Source organism: Pipistrellus hanaki (assembly GCF_964339955.1).
Source record: "Pipistrellus hanaki genome assembly, chromosome: 4".
Classification (NCBI taxonomy): Eukaryota; Metazoa; Chordata; class Mammalia; order Chiroptera; family Vespertilionidae; genus Pipistrellus; species Pipistrellus hanaki.
The window spans coordinates 90262291-90288181 of NC_140506.1; the positions used below are offsets into that span (position 1 = coordinate 90262291).

The 25891-nt window shown below is 53.1% G+C and overlaps 1 protein-coding gene across 2 annotated transcripts; it reads right to left on the reverse strand.

Annotated features, from left to right (window-relative positions):
- Nucleotides 1–1602: 1602 nt before the first annotated feature.
- FLYWCH1 (FLYWCH-type zinc finger 1) lies at nt 1603–21275 on the reverse strand. Of its 2 annotated transcripts, XM_084882291.1 has the most exons (8): nt 20915–21275; nt 20243–20689; nt 16386–16802; nt 15978–16241; nt 9367–9630; nt 8055–8327; nt 6901–6973; nt 1603–3233 (listed from the first exon to the last, which is right to left on the reverse strand). In XM_084882291.1, exons 1-8 carry the CDS (start codon nt 21249–21251, stop codon nt 3221–3223), a joined length of 2088 nt encoding a protein of 695 aa, XP_084738417.1. In that variant the 5' UTR covers nt 21252–21275; the 3' UTR covers nt 1603–3220. The 2 variants fall into 2 exon arrangements, with proteins under 2 accessions (XP_084738417.1, XP_084738418.1); XM_084882292.1 differs by lacking the exon at nt 6901–6973.
- Nucleotides 21276–25891: the final 4616 nt, after the last annotated feature.

Here is a 25891-nt window from a genome sequence, read left to right on the forward strand (position 1 = left end):
GCTCAGTCCCAGGACGCAGGCTCTGAGAGGAGGCTCATGGACGCCCCAGCAAAGGAAGGCCAGGGCCCTTGACCCTGCTGAGGGGACACAGACCGGGGCATTAAACAACAGGAATGGATTGTTTCCCAGTCTGGAGGCCAGAAGTCTTCTGAGAGCTGTGAGGGAGCATCTGTTCCATCTCTCGGGACTGCTTTGGCGGTTTGCTGGCCATCGTTGCTGTTCCTTGGCTCTCGGAAGCATCAATAGCCCTGACCTCTGCCTTCATCTCCACATGGCATTCTTCCTGTGTGCATGTCTGTGCCCAAACTCCCCCTTTTATAAAGATGCCACTCATATTGGATTAGGGCTTTTCCTGCTCCAGGATGACCTCATCTTAATTACAACTGCTACGGCCTAATGGCTGAGTTGTATGCTATGTGGACTATCTAAAAGCCTAAGTGACTGAGCGACCAGACAACTGGTCGCTATGACGTGCACTGACCACCAGGGAGGGGGCAGATGCTCAACGCAGGAGCTGTCCCCTGTGGTCAGTGCCTCCCATGGCAGGAGTGCTGCTCAGTTGACCTTCGGGTGCCAGGCGCTGGGCGGCAGCTGCAGTGGGGCCTGGAGGAGCTGGAGTGGCATAGCGCCCAGCCAGGGCTCCGGCTTCTCAACGGCCACCTGCCCCTTAGGGCACTACTATTGTACATCCAATCCCCACAGAGCCTGGCCTGCAGGGATAGAGTCTACCCTGGCAGTCTGATACCCCCTGAGGGGTCCGGATTGCTAGAGGGTGCAGGCCAGGCTGAGGGGCCCCACGGATGCATGAATCCATGCGCTGGGCCTCTAGTATTTCAATAAAGCTTTTACTAAACAAAACAAAACAAAACAGGCAGGATGGCACTGATGGACACAGCTGATGGGACATTTAGGGACAGGCAGGACCATATCAAGACCACGGCTCTGGGTTCTACTTGTGTCCTGGGGCCTTCAGGTGAGGACAGCAGGTAGACACTCCCTTTGGCTGCCTGCCTCTGTGCTCACCAGACACCCAGGGCCAGAGCCCGGGAGGCAGCAGGACACACAGGCTGGGTTGCAGAAAGGAGGGCCGAGCTGGTGCTGCAGACCGACAAACCATGAACCTTGAAAGTGGTCCAGTTTCCAGAACACCAACCTCCAGGCTTCCAGGCTGGGTGGAGGGGCAGAGAACCCCTTTAGGGAGCTGGGAGGGAATGCAGGGATGGGGTGGTGAGCTCAGAGGAGGGATCAAGGAGGAGGTGGTCAGTGCCAGAGGGCCAGCTCTGGGAAGCACCCGCTGACTTTAGTGAAAAGGAGGTCCTTAGCTCCACCCACAGAAGTCCTCCTGACAAAGGACATGGGGACCGGAGGCTGGGCTGGGGCCAGAAGGGGGCGTGCGGTTCTGAGAAACATTTCTATGACGCTCACCTTACAACCTTGGGGACAGGGACTGTCCTACAGCCAGCCACTAATCCCCACTTTTAAAATTTGAGTTCCTTGTTGATAATTTCACTAATCCTTGGGAATTTTACTTTAAACGTTATAATTGAGACATCGATGCGAACTGTCATGCAAAGGGGCACAGACACACCACCCACACCATGGTGCAGCCATAATGGAATAAGGTTTATTGGCGGAATCTAGCAGCAGAGTGGGAGAAGGGAGGAAAAGCACAATTCCTCTGAGATGCCGCTGTCTGCGGAGGGAACACCAGCTTCCAAGAGAGGGATCTGCCCAAAGCATTGGGCTGTGACAGTGATGGAGCAAGGGACAGCTCTGGCCTCAGAGCCAGGGAGGAAGGGACTTAGAAGACACTTCTGGAGTTCAGTAGCTAACTGAACAAGCTGATGGGACTGTGCAAATTTATGTCCATCTGGCATCCTCAGTCTGAGCAACACGGACCATCCGTCTGTCCTCTAAGGTCAAAGCAGGTGTGGTGAAGAGTGAGTGTACTGCTCCATCGATATGAATGTCCAGGAGAGACCTGCATCCTCTTTAGATTCTTCTCACACGGCAGCCCAGCTCCTGGGTGCAGACAGCCCAGCCAAGGTGACAGCTGTGGGGCTTAGGACTAGAGAAGCCACCGGCCAAACTCCGTTTTCCGACCATGTGCCACTGAGATACGTGGAGGGCGTGGCTTTGATGGCCTCTGTTGTTGCAAAGGGGATGTGGATATACACGCCAGCTCTACATGGTGAGTTATTAAATAGGGTTTATTGAGGGAAATGAACAAGCAGAGGGGCAGTGGGGGACACTGAGATGTCACTGTCCCATGGCTGGGTGGCAGGTTCCATGGCCAGCTTGCCAGGAGAGAGCCAGAGAGCCTGCAGCTTGTGCTCCCTCTGCAATTACAGGATGAGGGCCTGGAGCCCTGCTGTCAAAGACACGTCCTTTTAAGCAAGCAGCAGCCCTGCCTCCCCTGGACTGGCTAGGCCAGCTCTCTGCCGTGACCAGGCTGCAGAAAGATGCACCTCTGCTGCCGCCCAGCTCTGCTCTCCTCCTGCCTCAGATGTGTGTGTGTGGGTGGCCCAGGGCACTGCGGCCACAGGCAGACGCAGTGTGTCCATGCTGACTTCCTGTGGACATCGGGCTGGCTCCCACGGCCAGAAATGACCCCTGCCATGGGGATAATGGACATTGGGTTTAACTTGGGAAAACAGCGAGGGAAAAAGTCTGACTGTGTCGTGGGGCCTCTGGTTTGGCCGCTCTATAACTGTGAGGGATGGCTGCGCTCCAGCAGCAGGCGGCCCCGGGGCACGAAGGCCCACGTGGCACCTGCCCAGAAAACACCTGAGTGGCCGGAGCTAGGCAGGGCAGTTCAGCTAAGCTCCAAAAATCAACAAGTTCCCCAAACGTGCCCTGGCCAAAGCAGGGCCACACCCAACTAGAAAGTCCTTGGCAAGGTCTCACGCTCTGGAATCAGATAGGTGTTTGTGGCTCGGGGCGGCGGAACAGGGAAGACTTTGTGAGAAGATGCTTCTTCAGATCTTGCGGAGGCCGGGCCTGCCCCACATCACGCACGCCTTCAAGCTGCCAGCTCCTGGCACTCGTTTGCCTGCCTGAAGACACCATCGGAGTGTTCCTCCTGGGAGGCCTCTGGAGGGGTGTGATGGCTGTTGATGTTTGAAAGAGTGGAAAAGAGCGTTTCTCCAGCAGCAGCTAATTCGGTGGGAAATGCCGGGGTCCTTGATGCTGGCGACACCCGTGGGAAAGGAGACTGGCCTCACTGAGACTCCCTGTTAGGGTTTACGCGATTACAAGGAAACACATGTTTGTTATGAAAATCCAAACATTGCAGAAACAGATAACACAGAAAGGTAAGGATTCCTGTAATACTTTTCCTTAGAGAAAAGCCATCAACTAGACCATTTCTATACATGCATATATGCATACATCATATCAATTCCTTTAAAATGTGAGATCGCTCCATGGCCGTAAAACCTGGGAATCCCCAGCTTTCTACACCAGCATGTCCTGGGAGGAAACACCGACATGCCTAAGAAGTCCCATGTCCTGCTCTGGAAGTCTCTGGGCCTTTTCAAGACAGACAGTCTTCCTCTATCACTGAGATAGTTTTAGAAAATGTTTGCAGATTCCCTGGTATTCCTCACTCCAAGAGGAAAAGCGTGATTCCTCTCCCTTGGGTGTGGTGACTGACTTCTAATGCACAGAGTAAAGCAAGAGTGACGGGATATGACTCTGGTCATAAAGCCACATTGGCTCTTCCATTTTTTTTTTTAAAGGAAAACAGCCTGCCTCGCTGGTTTGGCTCAGTGGCTAGAGTGTCGGCCTGTGGACCAAAAAGCCCAGGGTTCAATTCCAGTCAAGGGCACATACACAGGTTGCAGGCTCAATCCCCAGCAGGGGGCGTGCAGGAGGCAGCCGATCAATGGTTCTCTCCAATCATTGATGTTTCTTCTATCTATCTCTCCCCTCCCTTCCTCTCTGAAGTTAATATAAATATTAAATAAGTAAATAAAAATAAAGGAAAGCAGCCTATTGGAAATATAATTGACTGGTCAAATTTGTATTTATTTATTTATTTATTTATTTATTTATTTAAAAATATATTTTATTGATTTTTTACAGAGAGAAAGAGAGAGGGGTAGAGAGTTAGAAACATCGATGAGAGAGAGTCATCGATCAGCTGCCTCTTGCACACCCCCTACTGGGGATATGCCCGCAACCACGGTACATGCCCTTGCCCGGAATCGAACCCGGGACCTTTCAGTTCTCAGGCCGACGCTCTATCCACTGAGCCAAACCGGTCCCGGCTAAATTTGTATTTATTTATGTTATTGACAGACAGAGAGAGAGAGAGAGAAAGAGAGAGAGAGAGGAGAAGGGGGATGGTAGAGAGATTTACTTGTTGTTCTACTTATTTATGCATTCATTGATTCTTGTATGTATGTGCCCTGACCAGGATGGAACTGGAGATCAAACCCGCAACCTTGATGTATCAGGACAATGCTCTAACCAACTAAGCTACTCAGTCAGGGCTTCCTTTTTCTTTTCTTCTTCTTTTTTTTTAAGTGACCTAGAATTTTGGCTTTTTAAAATGTTTTTTTTTTTTTTAATTGATTACAAAGAGAGGGAGAGGAGAGAGAGAGAGAAACATAAATGATGAGAGAGAATTATTGATTGGCTGCTTCCTGCATGCCCCCTACTGGGGATGGAGCCTGCAACCAGGGCATGTGCCTTGACTGGGAATAGAACCATGACCTCCTGGTTCATAAGTTGATGCTCACCCACTGAGCCACACCAGCTGGGCTCTTTGTTTTCCCCAAACAGCTTTATTAAGTTATAATCATAGACCATATAGTTCACTCATTTAAGTACAGAATCTGACAGTTTTAGCAAATTCAGAGTTGTGCAGCCATTATCATAATTACTTTTAGAACATTTTCACTACCACAAAGTCCTCTCCTTCCTCTTCTGTTTTTGGGAGAGTTTGTGAAGGATTGGTGTTAATTCTTTGAAAAATTTTTTTCCATTTTTTTGTTTTGTTGAATTTTTGGAGAGAGGAAGGGAACTGACCCAGCAGCCTTCTGGCGCCCAGGATGGCTGGCCAGGGCTTTAAATGTTTTTATTTACTTAAGGCAATATTATTTTATTTCTTAAAATATGTTTTTATTTTAGAGAAAGGGAGAGAAAGAGAGAAACAACCTCCCACAAGTCCACAACCCCAGCATGTGCCCTGACTAGGAATGGAACTGGCAACCTTTCGGTGCATGGGACAATGGTCAACCAACTGAGCCACACTGGCCGGCACTCTTTAAATGTTTTTAGAAGTCACCAATGAAGTCATTCATCTGAATCTGGGCTTTTCTTTATGGGAAGTTTTAAAATGAATAATTCATTCTCTTATTTTAGGCCTATGTAGATTTCCTTGAGTCAGTTTTGATAGCTTGTCTTTATAGCATTTTTTCCATTTAATCTGTTATCTAATTGGTTGGCATGCCATTGCTCATAGTATTCCCTTAAAACCCTTTTTCTTTGAGGTAGATAGTAATGTCCCATCTTTCATTCATAATTTTAAGAATTTGAATTTCCTCTCCTTTTAAAAAAGTAGTTTTTGGGTCAATTTAATTAAAGGTTTGTCAATTTTTTTGATCCTTTCAAGAATCAAGTTTTGATTTAGTTAATTTTCTATTCTTTAAAAAATATATATATATATATATATATATATATATATATATATATATATATATAAAATTGATTTTTTACAGAGAGAAAGGGAGAGGGAGAGAGAGTTAGAAAACTTTGATGAGGAAAAAAAACATCAATCAATTGCCTCCTGCACACCCCCTACTGGGGATGTATCCGCAACCAAGGTACATGCCCTTGACCAGAATCGAACCTGGGACCCTTCAGTTAGGCCGACGCTCTATCCACTGAGCCAAACCTGTAAGGGCTTAATTTCTATTCTTATCTTTATTATTTCCTTCTACTTTCTTTAGTTTACTGTGTTCTTTTTTGTTTTTAAATATATTTTTATTGATTTCAGAGAGGAAAGGAGAGGGAGAGAGAGAGACATCAATGATGAGAAAGAATCATCAATCCTGCACGCCCTACACTGGGGTGGAGCCTGTTACCAGGGCATGTACCCTGGTTTGTAGGTTGATGCTCAACTACTGACTGACTCATGCTGGCCAGGCTACTCTGTTCTTTTTCCAGTAATTTAACATGTAACTTTAAGTTATAGAGTTGAGATCTTTCCTTTTTTAATATAAATTTTATAGCTATAAATTTCCCTCTAAGCATTGCTTGGTTGTATCCCATAAGTTTTAGTATGCTGTGTCTACATTTTGTTTATTTCAAAGTATTTTCTAATTTCCCTTGTGATTTCTTCTTTGAATCATTGGTTATTTGGGAGTGTATTGTTTACTTTTCACATATTTGTGAGTTTCCCACATTTCTTTCTAGTTACTGATTTCTGGTTTCACTCCACTGTGGTCAGATGACACACTGTGCATGATTTCAATCCTTTTAAAATTTATGGAGTCTATCCTGGAGAATGTTCTATATGAGTTTGAGCAGAACTCTGCTATTGTTGCAGTTTTCTTCTTGTTCTGCTCTCACTCACTTTGGGGGAAGACAGCTGACCTGTTTGAGGACATTGAAGTAGCCCGGGAGGGCTCCATATGGCGAGAAGCCAAGTCCTCCGCCCACAGCCATTTAACTGAAAGGCCATTTTGGAGCGACTTCCTCCAGCCCCACTCGAGCCTTCGGAGGGCTGCAGCCCTGGCTGACATCTCTTCAGCCTGTGAGACCCTGATCCAGAACCACCCAGCCCTGCCACTCCTGAAATCATGACCCACAGAAACAGTGGGAGACAGTCATTTTAAGCCTCGAAGTTTGGGGTTAATTTGTGACACAGCGTTAGATAACTAGTATAATTACCCATTAATCTGCTGGCTTTCAGAAGAGTAACTCTTGAAGCGCAGTTGAACTTTAGTCAGCAATTTTATCTTTTCTAAGGAAAAAAATTGAAAAGCCAGATTAATCTTTCTTTTTTCTTGTTGAAGCTGACAGACACCTTGTACTGATAACGCCTTGAGGATAATGAAAGCCAGGGGGGTTCATTGGGAAGCCCCAAATTACTTGGACCTGGTGCAATAAGCTATTTGAGATTCTCAGAGACAATATGCAGTCCTTCTCATCAAAGAGATTGGGAACCAACCAGACATCGAAGATGACCCGCCCCTCACCATGCTAAAGGCACTCCATATGTCTACTTCCTGTTTGAACCTAACTGTGGCTTTCTCTTGGAAATCTTTTTTGTTTTAGGTAGAAATCAAGTTTCTTTTGGTGATTTTATAGATCTTGGGTTCATTTCTGTCTTTTATAAGATAATATTTACATGAATTAATTTGAGACACACACTGCTTTCTAGAGACTGGGTTTATATTCCGTTTGTGTATAGAGAACCCATTTCGGTTTACACAGTTCATTATTTGTGAAAGTTTACATGCCTGTGTGTGCATGTGCACACACATTAGTACATTCTTCCGGGTGGTCTCTATTTTTTCACCAGATTTTCAATCAGTAAAAAATTAAGACCTCTTTCACCGAAACCGGTTTGGCTCAGTGGATAGAGCGTCGGCCTGCAGACTGAAAGGTTCCAGGTTCAATTCCGGTCAAGGGCACGTACCTTGGTTGTGGGCACATCCCCAGTGGGGGGGTGCAAGAGGCAGCTGATCGATGATTCTCTCTCATCGATGTTTCTAACTCTCTATCCCTCTCTCTGCCTCTCTGGTAAAAAAAAAAAAAAAAAAAAAAAATCAATAAAATATATTAAAAATAAAATTAAGACCTCTTTCGATAAAAGAAAGAGAAAATTGTAGTTTGTAAGGACGGGTCAGATTTAGGTGTATTTTCAGGTTCAGGAGAAGAAGCCAATAGAGAGGGTAGAAAATTCTGGAAAGGCAGAAAGGCCTGGCAGATAGTGCCTCTCCCCCAAGGTGTCTGAACTTTGGGCTGGCAGAGACAAAACCGCACAGGTCTCTCAATCCTTCTGCACGCCCCCCCATCCCCCCCACACACACTATCGGTACCTGGGTCCTCCTTCTGGGCTGCAGCGGGGAGCCGCTCGCGCCGCCTCAGGGCCTCCAGGCCCACCAGGTCAGGCATGTGGCAGTGGGCGCGCATCACCGTCACCTGCTGGTCCTGGGTGATGGCCCGGCTGCGGCAGCCCAGCCGGGCCTGGTCCCGGCACATCCAGTACACCTTCTCACCGGCAGCCTTCTCCTTCCTGTAGAGGAAGCACTCGTGCACCAGGAACTTGCCCCCGAGGGGCGTCTTCAGGAACTCCAGAGGCTGGGGGGGTCCTAGAAGGAATGCCATGCGGTGAGAAGGGTGCCTGGGCCGGGCCTCGGAAACAGGGAGGAGCCCGGGTGCCAGAGAAGGAAGCTGTTTCCTCTTTCCCACCAGCCTGCGCCCTGGGAACTGCCATCCCCCTGCAGGGCCACGCTGGTCCCTGCGCTCTACCCGTCTGTGCCGCAGGGGCCTGGGCTGAAGCTCGGGTCACCAGCCGGACACCTTCTAAGGGCTCTGGCGCTGCCCGGGGAGGCTGGCTTTGCAGCCAGCCAAACCCCGAGTTTCCTGCTCGCCTCTCCTGACTGGGCTTGGACTCCACACTTGATGGCAAGTGCCTTGAGCTAGAACATTCTTGAGGGGCTGAGCTGGAACATTCTGGAGGGGCAGAGCTGGAACATTCTGGAGGGGCTGAGCTGGAACATTCTGGAGGCCCATGGCTGGTCTGAACCCTGTGCACCAGGGCCCTCCCAGCTCCCTGTCCACCTCCCTTTGGCCAGCTGGCAACCAATCAACTGTCTCTTAAGACTTTTAAGAATCTTAGCTGAAAGGTCATGCATGTTGAGGTTGGGGTGGCCAAAGAGAACTGGGAGAGGGGGGGGTTTGGGGAGGGAGGGAGGGAGGGAGGGAGGGAGGGAGAAAGAGAGAGAGAGAGAGAGAGAGAGAGAGAGAGAGAGAGAGAGAGAGAGAGAGAAAAACAAGAGAGACCCAGAGAGGGGAAACAAAGGGTCCCCAAGGTGCAGGCACATTGCCTCACACATGGGTGCCGAGCACAACTGCCACCCTGGCGCACCGGCATCCCTCCAGTGGTCTGAGCTGGTTTCTCTTACTGACAGCCCATCTCAGACTGGGCCCCACAACATGAGCGGGGAACCCAGATGTAGCCTCTGCCCTCAGGGAACTCAGCAGGTGGACAGACTGACATGCATGGAGGGACCACACTGGACATGGGCTGTGGATGGGAGGTCCTAGCAGGCAGTTCAGCCTGTGTTTTGGGGTTGGCCCAGGGGCTGCCAGGCCAGGGGGAGACTAGGGCCCAGCGCCCGCCCACACCTGAGCCTTCGCGCGGGACTTGGGTGGGGAACGGCTCCCGCTGCTTCAGGGCCTCCAGGCCCCCCAGGTCCGGCGGGTGGCAGTGCCTGCGCATCACCATCACCCGCTGGCCCTGCGTGATGGCCCGGCTGCGGCAGCTCAGGCGGGCCTGGTCCCGGCACGTCCAGTACACCTTGTCGCCCGTGGCCTTCTCCCGCCTGTAGATGAAGGACTCGTGCACCAGGAAGCTGCCCCCCAGAGGGGTCCTCAGGAACTCAGTGTCTTCTGGGGAGAAACGGGGGGAGCAGTCAGCGGAGGGAGAGCCCGGAGCCCAGGTCTTGGAGCAGAGCAACGAGGAGGGTAGGGGCCCTGTTCTCAGACCCAGGTCACCATGGTTCACGGAGTGACCTCCACAAGCTCCACCCCAAGCTGTACCCACTTCCTCCCACTGGAGGGCCCTGGAGCCCAGGACACAGACACCCACCCCACCCGCCTCAAACCCAGCCTGGCTCAGCTCCCAGGGGCCCTTTCCAGCCTGGCCGGGAGGGGAGAGGAGAGGCTGGTGAGGGGGAGGCCCCTGAAGGCAGAGGCTGTCCCTCCATCTCATGGTGCCTCCAGGAAAGGGCGTCTTTGTCCCTCTCCGAGCTTATCCCAGGGGCAGCAATGGGTGCACACTGGCCACCAGTCCCTGCAGAGGGGGAGGGACAATGGAGGGCCCCTCGGGGGGACAAGTAATCAGAGTACAACAGGCAGAGTGTGACACGCAGTCGACTCTCCAGGGAGCTAGGCCGGGTGGGGATTTGACCCCAGGGCAGCAGGAGGAGGTAAGCCACAGTGTGAACGTGTTGGATGTGTTGAGACGGAGGTAGCTGAACCCTCTGCCCAGAGAGCTCCCTTCCCTCTGTCCAGGGACAGGGACCAGGCAGAGGAGCTGGAGACAGACAGCCTGTTTCCCCACCAGAGAACGCCCTGGAGAGAGGGTGGAGGTGCCTGGATGTGGCTAGGTGACCTCAGAGCATGTTTCTGTTCCTCTGGCACCAGACGAAAATGTGCCCTGAGGAAGGAAGGAGCACCAGGACAGAGACTGGGGAAGGGGAGGAAAGGCCACGGAGCAGAGACGCTGACAGAATGGTAGAGGCTGGGGGAAGCCGTGGGGCAGGGGCGTTTGATCACAGACTGGGCAAACCGGCCTGCAGGGGGAGCCACTGACAACAGTCCAGGGGCCAAGGCTGGGCGGCTGGGCTCCCTCTGAAGGTGGGCCTGTGTGTGGGTTGCTTGTATGAAGAACGGTAACGGTGTCAGCCTGGGGAGGAGGAATCCTCGGGGTGGGAGAAGGAAGTGGCAGTGTGCAGCGGGACTGCGGCATTCTCACTCATTTCCACGCCCCCGTCCGGGAAGGGCGGCCGGTCTCAGACCTGGTGGGAGGCTCCTCCTTGCAGGCACTGGCCACCACGTGCATGGGGAGGACCCCTTCAGAGAGCTGTGGGTCACTCAGTAACAGACCATGTGACCAGGAAGGATTTACAGCCTGGAGCTCTGCCAGCAGCCACACTCTCCATCAGGGTCCCCTCAGACACATGTGGTCTCAAGGTGCGGCCTCCAGGGATACTTGCCAGGCTAGTCACTAGAGGAGGGACTTCCAAAGACAAGGGGGTGAGCCAAGCCAGAGAAGGAGAGACCGAGCGATGGGGTCCAGCTAGGGGACCCCAGGGAGATGGGTGGCAGGACCCCAGGCAGGGCCCCCGTCAGCCTGGAGCAAAACGCCTGGTGACTGCCCGCTGCGGGTGAGGAAGAGGTGTGTGAGGAAGAGGAGTGATGGGCACGGAACACGAGGTGGACAAATAAAGCAGCTGCTCAACTGCCCAGATAACGAAGAGCTGTGTGAGGAAGAAACAATCGCAGTGAGATAGTTTAATCCAGGAGGATCCAAGATGGCTGCTCGGGTATACACCTAGCCGCAGCAGCTCACAACAATTTCAAGGGAATACAACTAAAATGTAGAGTGGACATTGCCCAGAGCTACAGGTAGTCGACTGACTGAAAACTCTACAATAGGAAGGAGGGAGAAAACCAGAAGGAAAATCAGAGGAGCTGAAAAAAAGCCTAAGGTACGGAGACATGCTGCGCGCTCGCACGCACGCGCGCGCGGAGAGGTTGCAGCCGGAGAGGAGGAGAGGGCTGGGTGCTGCCTGGCGTTCCCTAGCAGGAAGGAAATAGAACCCCCAGCCTGGGCTGAACCCCCGAACCGGCAGCGCTGAGCCCCAAGTTATGTGCCAGACCCTGGGGACCCAGGCTCCGGCAGGGGGAGACAATCCCGGGGGACGGCGAAATGCGGGGCCCCCGGAGTTGCGCGCACATGGCGCGCAGAGGACTGAATGTTGACTCTGATGCTGGATTACCCTAGCCGGAAGAAACAAAGCCTCCGGCGGCAGCTCTGAGCCTCAGTCCAGACCGCCCCGAACTCCAGGTCTGGGCCAGTCCCTGGGGACCCAGGCTCGGGCAGGGGGAGACGGAGCTGTGAGGTGGAGTCCTGGGAGCGCGGCGAAAGGCCGAGCCCCCGGAGTCGCGCACACTGTGCGCAGAGGACAGTCTGTTGACTCTGATCCTGGACTCCCCTAGTGGGAGGGAGAAAGAAAGCCCCAGACTGGAGGAACGCCACGAGGAGCAGGAGCCCCTGCCGGACACCGGCCAGCCGGGCGCCAGCAAGGAGCCGGGCGACGGGGCCCCCAGTGGGGGGGGTGCCCCTGAGCCTTCGACTGCTGAGCGCTGGCAACGGAGCCAAGGACGGGGGCTGCTTCCTGGGCGGCGCCGACCCCGGCAACAGGCTGGAGCAGCGCGGGAGCCCGCGGAGAACAAAGGGGTGCCACAGGCCAACCTGCTGAGCTCCCAGGACAAGGAGGAAGAAACCAAAGAAGTTCTCAATGTGAAGAAATCAAGTGAGAGCAAATGATAGTAAAATTACTTAAGAAAGAATACAAAGAAGATCTTGAAAAATCAAAGACTAGTCAGAACTCAACGCACCAGCCAACATTGCAACATAAATGCGTTTTGTTTTGTTTTTTTAAAAGAAAAAAAAAAAGAGAAAAAAGGGACAGAATGTTGGAACAGCGGCGACCAGGCCTAGAGTGGCCAGGCACAAGGCAGTGGCAGCTGGGCCCGGAGCAGCAGTGGCCAGGCCCCAGAGCAGCAGCAGCCAGAACAAGAGCATCAACGGCCAGCACTGGAGCAGCCAGACCTGGGGCAGTGGCAGCCAGGCCTGAGGCAGAGGCGGCCAAGCCCAGGGTGGCCAGTCCAGGAACACCCAGACACGGAGTGGCTGGGCCCGGAGAAGCCCGGCCCAGAGCAGCCGGGTTGGGAGCAGCCAGGCCCAGAACAGCAGTAGCCAAGCACGGAGCATCCAGGCTGGGAGCGGCCAGGCTCGGAGCAGCCGGGTCGGGTGCGGCCAGGCCTGGAGCAGCAGCGGCCAGGCTGGGAGCGGCCAGGCCCGGAGCAGCTGGGTCTGGTGTGGCCAGGCCTGGAGCAGCGGCTGCCAGGCTGGGAGCGGCCAGGCCCAGAGCAACAGCTGCCAGGCTGGGAGCGGCCAGGCCCGGAGCAGCCGGGTCTGGTGCGGCCAGGCCAGGAGCAGCGGCTGCCAGGCTGGGAGCGGCCAGGCCCGGAGCAACCGGGTCTGGTGCGGCCAGGCCCGGAGCAGCAGCTGCCAGGCTGGGAGCAGCCAGACCCGGAGCAGCGGCTGCCGGGCTGGGAGCGGCCAGGCCCGAAGCAGCCGGGTCTGGTGTGGCCAGGCCCGGAGCAGCGGCTGCCAGGCTGGGAGCGGCCAGGCCCGGAGCAGCCGGGTCTGGTGCGGCCAGGCCCGGAGCAGCGGCTGCCAGGCTGGGAGCGGCCAGGCCTGGAGCAGCAGGGTCTGGTGCGGCCAGGCCAGGAGCAATGGCTGCCAGGCTGGGAGCAGCCAGGCCCGGAGCAGCGGCTGTCAGGCTGGGAGCGGCCAGGCCCGGAGCGGCCGGGACCGGAGCAACCGGTCCCAGAGCAGCCGGGTCGGGTGCGGCCAGGCCTGTAGCAGCAACAGCCAAGTCCAGAGCAACTAGGTCGGGAGCGGCAGTGACCAGACCCGGAGCAGCTGGTTGTGGAACGAACCAGAGCAACAGAGGCCAGGCCCGGAGCAGCCAGGCCCGAAACAGCTCGCTCCTCGCCTGTACCTGCCCACGGCTGCCTCTCAGACATGGCTGGAAACTTTTGCGGGAACTTGAGGGTCTGCTGAATCAAGTGATGAAGGCTTAGATCTGGATGTGTTGAGTTAGTATAGCGCTGGGGTGTTGATCTGTGAGTGCCTTGGGTGGGGCCTGGATGAGGCTGGTTGACCTATTTGGAAATGTCTTTTGTGTGAAGTATCATTGGGCATGTGGAGGTATTATTGATATGAGAAAATGCTAAGTAACAGATTTACTATCTGAAAAGGGATTTACTATCGGGGAGAGGGAGGGAGGAAGAGACTGAACATAAACTGTGCACCTATGGATGAGGACAATGGGGGATGGGGAGGGGGCAGAGGGTGGGGTGGGAACCTGGTGGAGGGGGGAAGAAATGAGGAACCTTTGTAATAATATGAACAATAAAGACTGATTTAAAAAAAAAAAAAAAAAAAAAAGAAACAATCGCAGTGAATCCCCAGCTCAGCGCGAACAGCTTTATATAATAAAGCGCAAACAGAAAACTGCAGTAACCTCATTGAAAGGATGGGGGCAGCAGGTAACAGCTGAATGCTTCTCTCTCTCTCTTTACCAACACTCTCTCGTTACAAATCAACCAGAGATTCAAGAAGCAGCAGACAACGGCAAAAGAAATAGGGTACCTCTGGCGGGTGTGGCTCAGTGGTTGGAGTGTAAAAAATCAATAAAATACACCCAAGGGGTGGCAGATTCCATTCCTAGTCAGGGCGCATACCCAGCTCGCAGGTTTCATCCCTAGCCAGGCACAAGTGGGAGGCAGCCAATTGATGTCTCTCTCTCACTTTCTCTCTCTCTATAAAACAATAAAATATAAAAGAAACAAGGGGAAGAGCTCAGAAGTATTAGTTGGGGTGGGGATTGGGAGTGAGGGAAGGGCGGGGGTGCCATGTGCCTTGTAGCTCATCTCCAGGTCCACAGGAGTTACATGGAAATGGAATAAAAAGAAAGAGTCAGAAAGAAATACAATCAGAAATCTCAACTGGGAGAACTTTAGGGCCAAAAAGCCCCTAATTCAGAAATGATACAACTGGTAACTTCTGAAAGAGGCAGGTTCTCTCCCAGGAGTGAAAAGCTGGGTAAGAGAAGGCAGGGCCAAAGCTGCTCTTCTTAGCAAGAGGAGGACGGAACATTTACGTATTTGCAGTGTATGACTGCGAGAGTCCACACACGGGCCCTTTGGGGCTGGCCCAGGGGACAAAGGTGGAAAGAGAGGGGCTGTGACCCTCGCCAGTGGCTCCCTTAGGGCAGATGATAGGTATTTATGGAGAAGAGCTGGAGTTGGTTAATTACATAAAAATCAGGTGGTCTGTAGGATATGCTTGTTACTCAATACTATATCATCCAATCACAGTATAAAAGTGAGAAACTGGCCGAAACTGGTTTGGCTCAGTGGTAGAGTGTCGGTCTGTGGACTGAAAGGTCCCAGGTTCGATTCCGGTCAAGGGCATGTACATTGGTTGCGGGCACATCCCCGTTAGGGGGTGTGCAAGAGGCAGCTGGTCGATGTTTCTCTCTCATCAACGTTTCTAGCTCTCTCTCTCCCTTTCTCTCTGTAAAAAATCAATAAAATATATTTTTTAAAAAAAAAGTGAGAAACTGGCAGTGAGTGATTAGCTTCCTCTATAAATTCTTTTTAAAAATATATATATATTTTATTGATTTTTTACAGAGAGGAAGGGAGGGAGATAGAGCTAGAAACATCGATGAGAGACAGACATCTATCAGCTGCCTCCTGCACACCCCCTACCAGGGATATGCCCGCAACCATTGTACATGCCCTTGACCGGAATCGAACCTGGGACCTTTCAGTCCGCAGACCAACGCTCTACCACTGAGCCAAACCGGTTTCAGCTATAAATTCTTTTTTAAAATATATTTTTATTGATTTCAGAGAGGAAGGGAGAAACATCAATGATGAGAGAGAATCATTGATCAGTTGCCACCTGCACGTCCCCAGTTGGGGACCAAGACCGTGACCCTGGCACATGCCCTTGACCGGAATCGAACCTGGGACCTTTCAGTCCGAAGGCCGACACTATCTACCGAGCCAAACCGGCCAGGGCCCCTCTATGAACTCTTAAGAGAGAAAAGGGAGGAGGAAGAGGAAAGGAAGCCTGGGCTGATCATGTGCTGTGGAGATTTGGGGGCAGCTTGGGTTGGTCTAAGCAGGAGGGTGAGGACTACCACCTGAGTGAGTGGGACTACCCAGAGTCGCCCCAAGTCTGGCCAGGGAATGCGGTGAGGTGGTGGGGGAGGGTGGAGGCAAGGGAAGGGGAAAGCAAGGGGAGAGGCCGTGCTCCTTCCAGAGGGCTCCTGGTAAGGTACCAGGGTGCTTACTAAGGGTCATGGGGGTCAAAATGGAAAGGCTGGCTGAGTCCTGCCGGTCGCAGGCCTACTCCCATCTCTTACCTGCGTTCCCCCTCTGGCTGGCACCAGGGCGCTTCTCCCGCTGCCTCAGGGTCTCCAGGCCCGACAGGTCAGGCGGGTGGCAGTGGCCTCGCATCACGGTCACCTTCTGACCCTGTGTGATGGCCCGGCTGCGGCAGCGCATGCGGGCCTGGTCCCGGCACGTCCAGTACACCTTGTTGCCAGAGGCCTTCTCCCGCCTGTAGAGGAAGGACTCGTGCACCAGGAAGCTGCCCCCCAGAGGGGTCCTCAGGAACTCAGGGCCTCCTTATGAGAAATGGGGAGGTGGTCAGCAAAGACTGAGCCAGGCCTGATTGCCCTCCCCGCCCCCCCCGCCCTCCCGCCCCCCGGCCCTCAGGATGTCAGACGTGAGGGGGCCCCAGCTCTGGTCGGTGGGCATGAAGGACTCACCCCGGCCCCTTTCCTGGTCCCTGGTGGGAGGTTCCTGCAGGGCCTGTGGCTTCGCGTGCTTCTTGGGACGGGGCCTGGTGAGGGTCAGGGTGCCGGACCCCCTGTGGTACAGCAGGCTGTCCACCCCTTGGAGCAGCTTGTCCCTGGGCCTGGGCCTGGGCCTCTGTGTCTCCAGGATCTTCTCCTGCTGCCGCCGGGCCTGCAGGGCCTCCTTGTCGGGCGGATGGCAGTGGCCACGCATCACGGTCACTCGCTGGCCCTGGGTGATGGCCCGGCTGCGGCAGCCATGGAGCACGTGGTCTCGGCACGTCCAGTACACCTTGTCTCCCACCGCCTTCTCTCGCTTGTACAGGAACGACTTGTGCACCAGGAAGCTGCCCCCATAGCAGGTCTTCAGGAACTCGAAGGGCGGGCGCTCTGTGGAGAAGGAACCAGCGGTCACAGGGTCAGAGGGTCAGAGGGGCGGTCAGGCAGTGCTGCCAGTGGAATGTGTGGCCAGGTGTCCTTTGTCCAAATGCATCCCACGGAACCCCCACCCAGCAACTCAAGGGGGCGCTGCAGTTCCTCTTCTGGTGGTCAGAGAGGCGGCCTCGACCAAGATCACACGGTCCAAGCTGGCTCTGACTCCACAGCCTATGCCCTCACTCACTCCAGGCCATACTTTTCCTCAGGGTTTATTTGAAAATATTATCTAATTTTTTAAAATTTAATAAATCTTTAATGCTCAGATTATTACAATTGTTTCTCCCCCCCCAGCTCCCTTCCACTTGGTTCCCACCCCACCCTCTGCCCTTACCCTCCCCCCACCATTGTCCTCATCCATAGGTGTACGATTTTATTCCATTCTCTTCCTGCACCCCCACAGCCCTTTCCCCATGATAATTATCAATCCACTCCCTTTCTTTGCCCCTGATTCTATTCTATTCACCAGTTTATTCTGTTCCTCAGATTTTTGATTCACTTGACTTTTATATTCACTTGTTGATATATATGTATTTGCTGATCATAATTTTTATCTTTACTTTCTTCTTCTTCTTCTTCTTCTTAAAGAATACCTTTCAGCATTTCACATAATACTGGTTTGGTGGTGATGAACTCCTTTAGCTTTTTCTTATCTGTGAAGCTCTTTATCTGCCCTCAATTCTGAATGATAACTTTGCTGGGTAGAGTAATCTTGGTTGTAGGTTCTTGCTATTCATCTCTTTGAATATTTCTTGCCACTCCCATCTGGCCTGCATAGTTTCTGTTGAAAACTCAGCTGATAGTCGTATGGGTGCTCCCTTATAGGTAACTGTTTTTCTATTGCTGCTTGTAAAATTCTCTCTTAGTCTTTTGCCCTTGGCATTTTAATTATGATGTGTCTTGGTGTGGTCCTCTTTGGATTCCTTTTGTTTGGAATTCTGTGTGCTTTCTGGACTTTTTTTTAGAAAGAAAGTTTATTTCTTTCACCAGATGGGGGAAGTTTTCTGACATTATTTCTTCAAATAGGTTTTCAGTATCTTGCACTCTCTCTTCTTTTGGCACCCCCATAATTCTGATGTTGGCATTCTTGAAGTTGTCCCAGAGGCTCCTTACACTATCTTCAACTTTCTGGATTCTCTTCTCTTCTTGCTTCTCTGGAGGAGTGTTCTTTGCTTGCCACTTTGTATTCCAAATCTTTGACTTGATTCTTGCGATCTTCTGTTGGGTCTCTGTATTTTTTATTTCAGTCAGTGTATGTTTAATTTCTAGTTGGTCCTTTTTCATATCCTCGAGGGTCTCATTAAATTTATTGGCCTTTTCTAGGAAATTCTTTTTTTTTTTTTTTTTTCTAGGAAATTCTTGAAAAACCTTATAACCATGTTTTGAACTCTATATTCAGTCTTTTGTTCTCCTCCATTTCTTTCGTTTGAGATCTGTTTCCTTATCTCGGCATTTTCACTGCTTCCCTGAGTTGGTAGGGTGGCTTTGTGTGTTTGGTGTCCTATATGGGCCGGTGGGTCAGCCTCCCCAGTCACCTGAGGTAGATACTCTTGGTGCTCCCCTTTGTGGATTAAGTGTACAGCCTTGTTGTAGATAAGTCTTGATTGTTGTTGGTATCACTGGGAGGAATTGACCTCCAGGCCAATTGGATGTGAGTATCAGCTGTGTCTACGCCAGGATAACTTCTGTGTTGGAGACAGTCTTTAGGATCAGACTTGCAAAATTGCAAAAGCCTCTGAGCTCAGCTTGGATGGGGTGGAGTCTTAGGGCTGAGCTGACAGTCTTGGCTTCCCGCCAGTCCTGCCCTTGTGCGTGTGCCTCAAACTTCTGCCTTCTGCACTCCCCTGAGTTTCCACCTGACAGTCCAGATTCCCCCTGTAAGAGCATGGGTACTCTAGGGGCTCGCCAGGAACTGGGTTTCAGTGCTCAGTGCAGTCGGAACTGGGATTCAGTGCAGTCAGGAGCTTCCGACTCCTTCCACTATGGAGAGACTCCAGTGACCTCTCTGTGCGCACTCATTCGTGCACAACTCTAGACCCTGCCCACTGCAGCTCCCAGCTCCCCAAAGTCTCCCAGTCTCTGAGTCTCCATGTGCCTTTCTCTACAGTCCAGAATCCATCCATATGAGCCTGGGCCCACGGGGTTTCGTCCGGGGCTGGGGTTCAGTGCAATCGGGGGCTTCCTTTCCCCTCCCACCAGCCAGGCACTCGGCTGCCCTTCCTCTCTGCGCATGCGTCTCCCTACCCAGCGCTTTGTGGCTCCCCTGATCCATGAGCCTCTTTCCTTCTTTCTAGTTGTAGATTTTCCACTCTGCCAGCTTTCATGTGGTTTTGGATGATGTCCGTTCTGTCTTTTAGTTGTTGTTTTGAGATTGTTGTGTGAGGTGGCAGTTTAGGCACTTACCTAGGCCACCATCTTGGTTTTTTCAATATTACCTAATTTTTGATTTATACTTGCACATGCCATAAAATACAAATGGTACCATAAGATACACAATGAAAAACAAGCCCCTCTCTCTCGCCCTGCCCCAGGGACTCAAACAGCAGTTGTCTGAACAGCAGTTAACGCCTTTCCAGGTTAGGAGGCACCCAGCCTTTGGGCCCAAGCCCACCACCGAGTTGTGGGTAATAAAAACTGCACGAAAGTTCCATCTACAAGTTCCTCAGAGCCACCATATGCTGGGCCAGTGCTGAGCACTGCCCACATGTCAAACACCTGATCGCCCTGATATTTAGACTATGATCCATCCTAGGACAAAGCCCCCAAAACTGCAGAAATTCAGCAAATGTTCTGAGGCTACCCAGCTACATGAGATGGTGCTGGAACTTGAACCTGGGACCCAGAGCTCAACATTCTCCCACCAGGCTGACCTTCCCTAACTGCCCGGGTTGCCAGAATCCCATGGAGCCCATTAGAACTCATGATTCGGGCCTCATACCAGACCCTACTGTGTCAGAAAGTCTGCACGGACTTGGGTCGCCTTGGCTTAGGACCGGGGTCAGCAAACTGTGGCTCGCGAGCCACGTGCGGCTCTTTGGCCCCTTGAGTGTGGCTCTTCTGCAAAATACCATGGCCTGGGCAAGTCTATGCTGAAGAAGTGGCGTTAGAAGAAGTTTAAGCTTAAAAAATTTGGCTCTCAAAAGAACTTTCTATCGTTGTGCTGTTGATATTTGGCTCTGCTGACAAATGAATGAGTTTGCTGACCACTGGTTTAGGAATTCTGCTTCTATTCTATGAGCTTAAGGACTACGGGGACACGTGAATGTTTTTAAAAGTCGTTTTAACTTGGAACACATTCTATAAAGCGTGTAGGACCTCACATTTCTATTTGGGCATAAGAAAGGGCCCCGGTGCATGCCTGTCCCAGAGTGGAGTCGGGGCAGGGAGACACTCACCAATCATCAGTAGTCGGCGTTTCTTGAGAGGCAAGCTCCTGAGAGGCAAGGTCAGCAGGGTCACGCTTCGATTCAAGAAGTACGGCTCAGGGTCAGGCTCCTCTGGCTCCTCGGGGGTTGGCACTGGGCCTGCCTCCGGGGGGGGCTCCTCCCCCTGGCCTCCGGGAGCCTGGGGGTCCGCCGGGCCTTCGGGCGGGCGCAGCAGCTTCTGTTTCAGGCGCCGGGCCTCCAGGCTCTTCTCGTCCGGGGCGTGGCAGTGGCCCCGCATCACGGTGGCCCGCGCGCCCCGGGTGATGGCCCGGCCGCGGCAGCCCAGCTCCGTGTGCTCGCGGCACTTCCAGTACACCTTGTCCCCCATGGCCTTCTCCTGCTTGTACAGGAAGGAGTCCAGCACCAGGAGGCGGCCCCCGAACGGGGTCCTCAGGAACTCCAGGGGCTTGGGGGCCGCTGAGGGCAAGGGGAGGGCTGGGTTAGCTGACGGGAGTAAACAGGACACCGGGTACATGGATGGGAGGGTTGGGGGGAGCGAGGTTGGACAGGGATGAAGAACATACCAGCCGGGGACAGGTTTGTAATTAGAGACAAGGAGGCTTGGCTCGGGGCAGGGATGGGACGGCCAAAGTCACCCCTCCCCGAGCATGCAGGGTCAGGGTCAGCAGGCCGGGGGCTCACCGGTGTCGGGCTGGCTGCGTTTCTGCTCCAGGGCCTGGGGGCTTGGCTGGACGGGCGCCCCCTGCTCCTCGGCCGGCAGGGCTCCGCCCAGGGTGTTGGGGCCAGGCATCTCCAGGGTCATGTGCACGTCTTTGGCCAGGGAGACCACGCCATTTTCGTCCCCACTGCAGATCGTCACCAGGACCAGATTGAAGTATTCGTTGGAGTCGTTGGGGTCGTTGGGGTCGTTGGGGTCGGTGGGGTCTGCGGGGACGGCATCTGTGCCGGCCTCAGGGGACGGCTCCTGGCCGGTCTTCATCCTCTCGCCCTCCTGCTCGCTGGGCTCAGGCAGGGGCATTCTGGGACCAACGGCCCGTCCCCCAGGCCACACTCAGGCCAGAGTCGTTGGATTTCTCCTCCCTGTCCCAGGCGAGGAAGCCGGCAGTCCAGGGTGTCTGTCCTAAGGGAGGAGGAGAACCCCATCAGCGGAGAGGCCTGGGCTCAGGGGAGCGGATCGGGGGGCAGGCAGGGCAGTGAGGCACTAGGCTAGGCAAGGACCCGAAGGGAGCGGAGAAACCCAGGCTGTGCTTCTGCTTGGCCAGTTCCTCCCTTGGCGACAGTGAGTATGTCACGGCCCTCATCCAAACCTCACTTTCTCCCCGTGTGAATGTGCCGCATACAAGGCTCCAGGGGGAGGGGGAGGGTGGTTTGGGAGGGGCTGTCTGGGCACTAAGATACTGGTAACTGTGAGTTACTGTGAACTGAGGCCCACAGGGCGACCTGTTCATGTTTTTTTTCCATTTAACCTCCCAGCCCCAGGTTATGAAAGTCCGCCATTCTCACCGACCCAGGTTACAGGTGAGGGCACAGAGCTGCCAGCACAGCCAGGGAGCGGCAGAGCTGGGAGGCCGGCTGGGGAGGAGCTGGAGCCCACCCCCACGGCGACGCACCCAGCACCAGCGACAAGCACTGGGGACATGAGCTCAGGTCACCGGCCTTCCCCATGTTCCCAGCGCCCCTTCGCCCTGACGCTCTGCAGACCACAGCGCTCCTGGCCCTGAGAGGCGGGACTCTGGACTCACAGCTGGATCCGTGCCCACCCCGGCGGGAGGCGGGCCCCCAGCGCTCAGGAGGTGCCAGGGCCCCCTGAAGGCAGCGACCTTGTGCTGGAGCTGGTGCTGGAGCTGGCGCTGTCGCAGCCGCAGCGGGGCGGGGACGGCTGTGCGGCTGTCCGGAGGGTCCGTGGTCACTGAGGGCTCCCTGGCTGCCGGCCTGGAGAAGCAGAAAGAAGGGATGATGGGACCGGGGTGTCCTGGAGACCCGCGGAGGGACATCAGGGGGGGTGGTCTCTCTGTCTTCTCGGGGCACTGGGGTGGTGGGCACATTGTGGGTCTTTCCCATTTCAGTCCAGAGACAAGACTGCCGCCTCGCCTCACATTCCGGCTTCCCCACTGTGAGCGGTCATCCCACCCCGAGTCCTGCGGTTCCAATCCCTCCTGGTTCCCCTTTCCTACTAGGAGGTTCCCTGGGCCGGTGCCCACATTAGCTCCCCAAGCCCTGGTCACCCCAAGTGTGTGTGTGTGTGTGTGTGTGTGTGTGTGGGGGGGGGGGTTGGGGGACACAGAGTCCCCGCATTCCCCAGGGCTTCCCAAAGCCCCGGTGCTACATGCTTGCCCAGCCTCGGGCAGCAGCAAAGCCCGGTCCGGATGGGCGAGACCCAGGAAAACAAATCCTGCAGGAACCAGGACATCTGGTAGGAGTCCCTGCCTAACCTGCGTCACCCTCACCCCTCCGTCTCCCGGTCCAGCTCCTCCCAGACAAGCCAATCTCCGGTTCTCCCATGTGGGCCTTTCCCGCCCTGTCCATCCTGCCCACAGGCGCTGGGGGAAGGGAAGGGGGGAGGGGGAAGGAGGAGGGGGAAGGGGGGACAGGGGGAGGGGGGAGGAAGGAGGAGGGGAGAGGGGAGGGGGAGGCGGAGACCCGGGAACAGGCCTGGCGGCAGTTGAGGCCCCGCCCACAGGCCGCCGCTGCGTGTGATTGGCTCCCGTGCGAGTCCCTCCGCCCGCACTCCGCCCCTAGGGCTCGCAAGCTCTCGGTCCCTGAACGAAAGTGGCCGGTGCCCAACCCCAGATCCTCCGTGCCCTCCCCTACGGCCTCCCACAGGACGGGAGCGCAGAGGGGCTGCCCGCCCTCCACAGAGGCCGGCAGACACCCCGGCCAGCAGGCACGTCCCCCAGGGTGGGCAGGGGTCCCGCCACACAGGGGGATGGAGGGAGGCTGCAGGGAGCCCCGCACCGACGCCTGGGCCTCAGAGGATCAGCCGCCGAGCCCCCTCCTCCAGGCCAGCTGGTGGACAGGACAACAAAGACCAATGGGGGCGGGGGGGGGGGCATGGCAAGGACCCGCGCTCCCGTGGAACTGAGCGCGTTGTCATGGAGCCACTGCAATCCTCTCAACTCCAACTGCGGTTTCAATCCAGGGCCTCGCGTCCCAGAGGAAATGGAAGACAAAAGACCTTGAGCCACGGCTGACCATCGGCCGTGGAAAGGCCTCCAAGGACCAGAATTTAATTGGATTGATAGACGGTTCCCATTCCCAACCATTAAAGGCCCTTACACTGTAGGCTGTTTAATGACCACAAATTCTCCCGGAAAGCTATGCAGGCCCTTTGCACTGTGGTCTTGAATCTGGACTGGCCTCCGGCCCAGATTGATCCTCGCCGTGTAACCTGAGTGGCCAGGCACTCACTGTGGGGGTGGAAAGCCTTGCCCTCAGGGCACATGGCCCTGAGGCTGGGGGAGAAGGACGTGGTAGGAGAGGCCACGTGCAGGGACAGGGGCACTGCCAGGAACGGGGGAAGACCACTTGCACTGCTCAGCCCACCTGCCCTCCAGCTGGTACAAGCACATGAAGGTGCCTGAGAAAACCAGTACAGGCCCAGCCCGGCCACCCCATGATCCAGAATTTTACAGTTTTATCTGTTACCTGATCAACAATAAACTACTGTTATTTAAGCTCGTAAGATCAGAGATCATTTATTACACAGCAGTTCTTGGCAAGTGACTGAACCTCATGGATTTTAGCTTTTTGATGAATAACACTAATGGTTCTGAAATATCTGACATCAAAGCGCTTTTGAACTCCAGGTGCCATGCTACAAAAATGCTAAATCCCTCAGATGATTGCATTAAAGGGCTGGTAATCCAGTGAAAGGAACAAAAATATTAAGTGTAAAGGATAGCAAATGAGAATTACATATTGAAAACGTCTAACATGAAATAAGCCAGTCAAAAAAGGAAAAATATTATATGATTCCACTTATTAGTATATGATGTAGCTAGAATGATCAAAGTTTACAGAGTCAGAAAATAAAATGCTGATCTGCTATCTGTGGTGGAATCCTTGCCAATATAGAGATTTTTGTGAAAATCCTAACGGGTAAGACCATCACCTTTAAGGTTGGACCCTTGGATACAACAGAAAATTAAAGAACTAGGATGAGGAAGGAATTCCTCCTGGTCAGCGAAGACTGGTAAGCAACTAACTGGAAGACGGATGTTCATTGTCTGACTACAGCATTCAGTGAGTCCACTCTTCACCTTGTGTTGAAACTTTATGGTGCTGCTTAGAAAAGGAAGAAGTCTTACACCACCCCCAAGAAGAATAAGTGTAAGAAAAAGAAGGTTAAGCTGGCTGTCCTGAAATACTACACAGTGGACAAGAATGGCAAAATCAGATCTTTTGCTGGAGTTTTTACGACAGATACTTGGACAGACATTATTGTAGCAAATGCTGTCTGACCTATTGCTTCAACAAACCAGAAGATAAGTAATTATATTTGGGTAAATCAAATATACCAACTAAAAAGAGAGAGAGAGAGAGAGAGAGAGAGAGAGAGGGGGGGGGGAGTCAAATGGCGGTTGACAGGGGTAAGGAGTAGGGGATGGGAGTGTTGTGTAACGGATACCGTTTGGGATGATACAAAGATGGTGGTTATGGCTGCACAACATTGTGAAAGTACTTTATGCTGAACTGTACACTTTTAAATGATTTAGGCTGTAGGTTTTTTGTGTGTATGTTTGACCACACATGCCAAAATAAATAAATCTGTAACAAATTATATGTAGTAATGCCCCGTTTACCTAATATCTGATTAAATAAAGGTATCCCTCCATGATTCAGAATTTTATAACTTTATCTGTTTCACAATTTATCCATTTGGGAGAGATATCTTCATAAGCTCTTATCAGTCCTCACTTTCTGGAAAAAGAGGATACACACATTTTATCCTGATTGAGAAAATGAAGTGTCTCCATCCCTTTCCTTGGACACATCTCCCTCCCCGCGAGGGCCCTTTCTCCACCATCATGTTCTGCTCTCTCTGGTCACCAAGTCTCTGTGTGTCTGCTGGTTCTTTGCATTTGGATGATCAAGGTTTTTAGGGCTCCTGTGTCCTAAAACAAAACCTGACAAAACCCCCTCCTTAAAACATGAACCAAAATTAATGACTTCATTTTGCAAGAACCACCACATACCCCTTCCTTTTCACCATGTTCATCTGGTGGCTGTCCCTGAACTCTGCAGACACCATTCTCCTCTCTGGTCACATGCAGGACCGGCACTGGCTTGCTCCATTCATAAACCATGTTCTCTCTCTGAAACACTTGCTCATGCCCGTATGCGGTCTATCTGTACGATGGAATTTATTCCACAATAAAGGAACACAGTTCCGACACATATTTCAATGTGGATGAACCTTGAAAACATGATGCTCTGTGAAAAAAGCCTGCCACAAAAGGTCACATACTGTGTAATTCATTCATATGAAATGTCCAGAAAAGACAAATCCATAGAGACAGAAAGCAGATTAGTGGTTTCATAGAACATAGAGGAGGAATCGGAATGATTCGTGGGTAATGAAAATGTAAAAGGGATTGTAGTGATGGCTGTACTCCACACCACTGCGAATACACTCAAAACATTGACTTGTACACTTTA